Source organism: Podarcis erhardii (assembly GCF_964252035.2).
Source record: "Podarcis erhardii genome assembly, chromosome: 12".
NCBI classification, from domain to species: Eukaryota; Metazoa; Chordata; class Lepidosauria; order Squamata; family Lacertidae; genus Podarcis; species Podarcis erhardii.
Genome location: NC_138513.1, coordinates 27,031,828 through 27,038,555, shown reverse-complemented (window position 1 = coordinate 27,038,555; position 6,728 = coordinate 27,031,828). Strand labels below are relative to the sequence as shown.

General features: G+C 43.5%; 1 protein-coding gene across 1 annotated transcript; it reads left to right on the top strand.

The window, feature by feature from the left end:
* Positions 1-1,444: 1,444 nt before the first annotated feature.
* On the top strand, positions 1,445-6,508 carry SOSTDC1 (sclerostin domain containing 1). The gene is made up of 2 exons (XM_081833949.1): positions 1,445-1,729; positions 5,239-6,508. Exons 1-2 carry the CDS (start codon positions 1,534-1,536, stop codon positions 5,652-5,654), a joined length of 612 nt encoding a protein of 203 aa, XP_081690075.1. The 5' UTR covers positions 1,445-1,533; the 3' UTR covers positions 5,655-6,508.
* The last annotated feature ends 220 nt before the right edge of the window (positions 6,509-6,728 follow it).

Sequence of the window (6,728 nt, the reverse complement as noted above, 5' to 3'; positions counted from 1 at the left end):
CCAAGGTCACCCAGTGAGCATCATGGCCAAGTGGGGATTAGAACCCAGAGCTCCCAGGTCCTCCTCGTCCAACATTCTAACCACTACATCTCACTGGCTGTCAGACATAACACTAAGTCAGCTATACTGCATGTTTGTTCCTCTCCAATGGAGGAAGGAGCAAAGTGGAGGCATGCCAGACTAATTTGCTTAAACTATGGTTAGTGGCTTGGCACTGCATGTGGTCATTGCAGGACCAGTTGCCCCGTATCTCAGGGAGAGGAATCTCAAATGAATGCTTAATATCTGGAAGTAAGACATCAGCAGAACGCTACAGGTCAAAGTGAGATTTCCTCCCCCTCTTTGCAGAACAGCTTATTATTACTCATTATGTAAAATATACTTTCACATCCTTCAAATAGCAGGAGACGACTCATGAAGTGAAAGTTCCAAGTTATGTGCCACTTATGCTAGAGTATTCCCACTGGGCTTAATGAGGCTAACTTGGGCCATGTGAGCTGCCGAAGCTGTCTAAAGAAACTTCCTTTGGGGCAAAGAATGCGTATTATCTTTGTCAGCAGTGTCAGAGAAGTACAGCAGAGAATTTCTAGCACATTGAGAAGAGACAATTCCCCTAACACAAACGTTGCTTTAGGAAAGCTTTGCGTTGATCAAAGCTACATTATTAAAATCTTTCTCTAGGCCATCATTAAATTATTCACGGGACACATATAGTGGGCTGCCGTTTTCTCCCCCTTCCAGAAAAGTATGCTTGCCCTGAACCTTTTCCGCAGTGTGCAGAACAATTTTGCATCTTTCACATAAATGACAAAATCCATCTCTCTCTCCCACCCAGTACAGTAGTAGAAAGTCTTAGGAAGACAAATATTTGCTGGCAACAGTGATTCAGGCTGCATACTCCTGAAACCTTGAATCCAAACATGTTCAAAGCATATCATCCCCCCTCAGAGAATTCTGGGCACTGTAGTTTAGCCCTTCCATAGGCTAAACTACACCAGCAATTCCCACCAGCAACCCTTAACCACAGTGCCCAGAATTCTTTGAAGGAGAAAATGTGTTTCGAATGTGCTTTAAAGGTATTGTGAGTATGCAGCAGGTGAGAGGGGGAGTCAGGTATGCAGAGTGTCAGAAACGGCAAACCAGCTTATCCCCTCTGCAGTGTCTGGTTGCTACTGAACAGCTCTTCGATTCCTCCCCCCCTCTCCCCATCCTCAAAAACCTGGCCTAGGAATCCTGCAATTAGTGACTTTTCCCTCTTAAGCTCCTCCTTTGCTCCAGCCTTCCACTGGTAAAAAAAAAAGAATCCTTTGCTGCTTCCAGGGGATCCCACCCTCTCCTTGTCTGTGTTTTCATCCTGAAGCTCTCCCCAAGCTTACACTTCCACGAGCGCCAAGCCTCTGGGACTATATAAAGGGAGTCTCTGGGAGGAATTTCACAGTTGCAGAAAAAGCGGCGGAGGAAGCAGCAGCAGTAGCAGCAGCAGCAGCAGCAGGAGCTGGGATTCAACAGGCGCGCACACAGCTTGAGCCAGCCATGCTCCTCTCCGCTCTACAGCTCTCTGGCATTCTGCTCGCCTGCCTGTTCCTGAAGGGCTGCTGGGCTTTCAAGAACGATGCCACCGAGATCCTTTATTCCCACGTGGTGAAACCCATTCCGGCCAGCTCCAGCAACAACAGCACCTTGAACCAAGCGAGAAATGGAGGCAGACACCCGGGATTCGACCGGACCAGTAAGTATCTGTTTGGAGTTGTACAGATGCGCTCTGTTCGTTATCCCCTCCTCAAGTACACTCCCTGCCCTTTATTTTATTTTACATACGATGTTTCAAAAGTCGAATTGTGTTTGCCATTAAGGATGCACCCCTTTAGAAGTTCTTGTGGAGAATTCCGTCTCAAGGGGGGGGGGGTCCTCCAAGCACGCTTTTTTAAAATAAAAATAAAAATAAAAATGAATGAGTTCTCGTGCCAAAAACGTGGCAGGCTTATTATTAGTAATTCCAAATTAGATCCAGGCTTTTTGCATTTGGGAGTTCTCTCCTGGATCTTGTGCTCATGAGATCTGAACAGGGAGCAAAAGACAGAATATTAAATGGAGAAAAAGAGAAGTGCTTCGGTTATTTATTTTTTTCTCCTTCCAGATCGGGGGCTACTTGAGATTACCTTTCATTTCTCATAAAGCGTCTTTGTAAGGGACAAAGTGTAGTTCAGGAGAGACAATGCTTTCTCTCCTCTCTCTCTCTCTCTCTCTCTCTCTCTCTCTCTCTCTCTCCGGGCTTTTCAGCTAGCTCACTCGTCTGTGCCCCTTCACAAAGCTAACATTTACTTTCAGCAGCCAAGCTTTGATTTTGTTCCAGCATTTTTGTTTTTTACTTCCTGAATTAGCACTTACCTGCTTAACTCCTCTAGTCAGTGTCAACAAACAGGTTCACAACCTACCCGGGATCTCTGCTCCAACTTGCCTTTGGAAATGCCCTGCTCCCCTGATTGGGCTTTTGGCTGGAAAAAAAAAGAGGGGCACAGTTGGGAAATGTTTTTTTTTTTCCGGGGGGGGGGTGGTCGAGTTGACTTGAGCCATAAACCAGAACATCCTTGTCTCCCAAAAGAGTAAAAAAAAGTTGATGACCACGTTTTTTAAAACAAGGAAAAAAGGCTTGCCTGCATTTCTGCTAAGCGTAGCTTAAATACACAGGAAATATCTTGTCAATGCAAGATTACATGAACAGCCCGGTATGCATTCATTGTCAGCGAACTGTCACTACGGGGGTGGGAGGGGAGCTAAAGTTGTACGCATGCAAGCACTAAAGGAGACAGACAATGCAAAGTGGTAACCACTTCCTTTCACTCACATTCCTGAGCCAGGTGCAGGATGCAAACCTGGATCAAAATTATTTGGGTGAGGAACAGTGTGCAGAAATCTATTCCTCTTAAAATAGTCAGTGGGGAATAGTTGGTGAAGCTGCTGTCTCTTCAAGTAATAAATAGTCACACACACACAACCTGGGTGGAGACTTCCTGCAGAATGTCACCATAGAGAGGGAATTGGTTGATGGACATGGCATGTTGGCACATTAGCAAATTCAGCTTTGCCTTACTAGAATTTGGAGAAGATCTCTTGGTGCCATCTTGCACAAAAGAACGTCCTTGCAGAGTGTGCCTTAAGGAATACTGTACCTGGTTCCTGAAAAATGGAGTTGGTTGAAAAATCCATTGTGCATGGAGTATTAGATTACACCTAACACCCTCCCTCCACAAAAGGTTTGGTAAATTTGAGTTGGCCTGTTGTGCCTATATAAGACAAACCTTTCGCATAAGCTCTTCCAGACAAATATCCCTCCATATTGAGGAGACTGCAAAAAAGTCCATATGTCTTCTTCTTCTTCTTTTAAAATGGTCATTCAACTCTTCTTGAAATCAAAGCAGCAAACATAAATTGAAATATCATGGGCGTGACGCTTTGCTAATTAACTATAATTCTGCTTATTTGCATTGCTTTTGAATAACATTGCACAGTTTCCACTTTCTTTAAGAAAGAGAAAGCAGAAGAGTGAAAGGTGTGTGTTGAAATTCATGGTGTGTGTTCATTTCAAAGGGTAATTATTAAAATAAGGAATTGTGCTTACTTCGTTGAGGGTATATCTCTGCAGATGTAAGCAGGCACAAACATGTCTCTATCTGCGGCTGGTTCAGTGCCTTGGTACAATGTCAGTTGCCTTTTTAAAAAAATGAAATAATATTGCCTCAGGTTTAGCAGTATTACCTGTTTTAAGTAAGCATACTGACAAGCAATGTTGCAATACTGTAATACTGTCGCCTGAAGAAAACTGTGTATTTTGACAAAGAAAAATGTATAGAATACAGTTTTCTAAGAATCTTCCTCAGAGCTAGAGTTTTCCTTGAAGGTGGTATGCATACATTGAGCTTTTTTGTATTGTTGATATTTAAATCCAGCATATTAATTTCCTAAACTCCCCAAACAACACGCATAAATCTTCACACTAGCTAAACAAATACTTAACATCTTGGAACAAATCCATCTTATATCAAGATCCAGGACAATGATTTCATGCAAGTCAGGTAGATGGATGGAAGCTTTTAACACAGTATTACTTCTGATACCATCAGAAGCTGAGGCAGCTTATATACAAACAGGCCACAATTAGCAACCCACTTACTCTGGGGCAATCCCACTAGCTTTTAGACCTGCACTATTACATTACAGCTTTAGTGATTCAGTTTTGGCCCAGAACAGGGATGGGGAGCCTGTGGCCCTCCAGGCACTGTTGGACTTGAACTCTTGTCTCTTGGCCAGGCTAACTGGGGCTGATGAGAGCTGTAGTCCACCAACATCTGAAAGGTCACAGGTTCTCCACCCCTGGGCCAGAGGGAGAAGTAGAAGCCAATAATCAGTGCCTGGCCTCCATTGAGTTAGATCAGTGTTTCCCAAACTTGGGTCTCCAGCTGTTTTTGGACTACAAGTCCCATCATCCCTAGCTAGCAAGACCAGAGGTCAGAGATGATGGGAATTGTAGTCCAAAAACAGCTGGAGACCCAAGTTTGGGAAACACTGGGCTAGATGAAGTACACATCTATAGTGGGGAAATATACCAAATAATCACCCAGAACATCCATGAAACATCAACTGACTGCCAGGGGTCGACCTTTTCTGTGCCCCAGTTCAGACATTTGCCCAGTCTCCATGTGACTGAGGAGAAACATGCCCCTCTCATTCCTCCACCATTCAGATGGTGTAACAAGAGTTGAATGCACAATACCAGCTTCCATGGAAGCCCTGCTGACACAATTTCTCACCCTCAAAAGAGATTTGGTGCCAGTGTTATTGTGGCTGGTGTGTATGTGCAGTAAAATGTGTGTTGCAGGGAATCAAGGGAAATTACAGTGGCTGCTTGGTTGATGGGAAGTATCTTGTGATCACAGAAGTAGCTGCTGCAATACTCTGTGAATCCCTGCATGAGCAGATCCACAAACAGTTACTCTTATGAAGTTGGTTGCAGCAGCAAGGGGGAGGAGCAATAATGTGAAATATGGATGTTGACATGGACTTCCTGGCTTGCATATTACATCATCTACACATAGTGCAGCAGGAAGGAGCTCCATCCCACGGCCACATGAAGGACATATAAACATGGGTACCAAGGCTTTGTGAGCTACTCTGATGCAAGAAATAAATGTAAGCCATTGGAATTTGAGTGTTGACCTCCATATTCTGTGCCTTTGACAGGTCGAGTTCAAGTTGGATGCCGGGAACTGAGATCCACCAAATACATTTCTGATGGCCAATGTACCAGTATAAACCCTCTGAAAGAGCTGGTGTGTGCTGGGGAGTGTCTCCCTTTGCCGGTGTTGCCTAACTGGATCGGAGGAGGCTATGGTTCTAAGTACTGGAGCAGAAGGAGCTCACAGGAGTGGCGATGTGTCAATGACAAGACCCGCACCCAAAGGATTCAGCTTCAGTGTCAAGATGGAAGTACAAGAACCTACAAAGTAACTGTTGTTACAGCTTGCAAGTGCAAGAGATACACCAGGCAACACAACGAATCCAGCCATAACTTTGAAGGAGCGTCTCAAACAAAGCCCGCGCAGCATCATAAAGAGAGGAAAAGGAACAGCAAATCCATGAAGCATCCCCCAAGTTAGAACTCAGCCATGCATCTTAAAATTTGAACTTATCAATGAATTGCCTGCTTTACAGATATCACTGCCTAATGAAAACTCTATCATGTCATTGTTTGCTTCACAGCTGGGTGTACATATACTTGTGGCTTTGACCAAACTCAAAAGGGCATTCTGTGCATAAGGACCTTTTTCGGGGGGGGGGGTGAGTTGAGCATCTATATTTTCAAGATGGGCTCCAGACCTGCAGCTCAATGAACTTCTTTTTACTGGAAACAAAGAGCTGTTGACATGGACATGCGATGTTTTATATTGTAGAGAGCTGCTGTTGTTTTTATGGGCACATGTTCTCAATCAAGTATTTAATCCATGTCTCACACCTCTCATTTAAAAGAAAAGGAATGATTTGGATTTCACACCGGGGGGGGGGGGGAGCATTGTTCATGCTGATCATTTTCTTCCAAACCTTTGTATCCATAGAATTGTAAACAAAAGCAAAATACGCATGACAGCAGCTTCAAAAGTAAATTTGAACAAAAAGCTATTTATTAATGTAATTATTTAATGAGCTTTGATGTGTTTTATATTTTTTAAGACGCCTGTTTTATGTCTCATCACTCCCCTCCCCACATGCATCAAAGTGTTTTCCTATGATTTTTGGTCAGAGTAGAATATACATTTTGTAGATAATGTAAAATAGATATTTTAACCTTTGTAGTTTCTCATTTTGGTTTTCAACTCAAGGAAGCTGAAACGTGGGAAATGTTGTGTAAATACACTGTAAAGTGCATTTGTATTTTTTTATGTGTGTGGTAAAAAAAAGTAGATCTTACTTCATATCAGTTTCATCCATTTTTAATAAAAACATATCAACAACATTGTTATTGTCCTTGGTTTAATAGCACATAAAAGAATGGTGCATCAGTGACATAAAGTAAGGGCTGTTTCTGAGTGGCAGATCACATCAAGGTACTCTGGGTTGGCACCCCATAGCTGCTGGGGTGGTGGACATGTTAAGCCACCTTCCAACATTGCTGCAGCTTACCTAGATCGGGCTGAAGCAGGGCACAGCGGCAGTGAGTCCAGGCTTGGTGAACA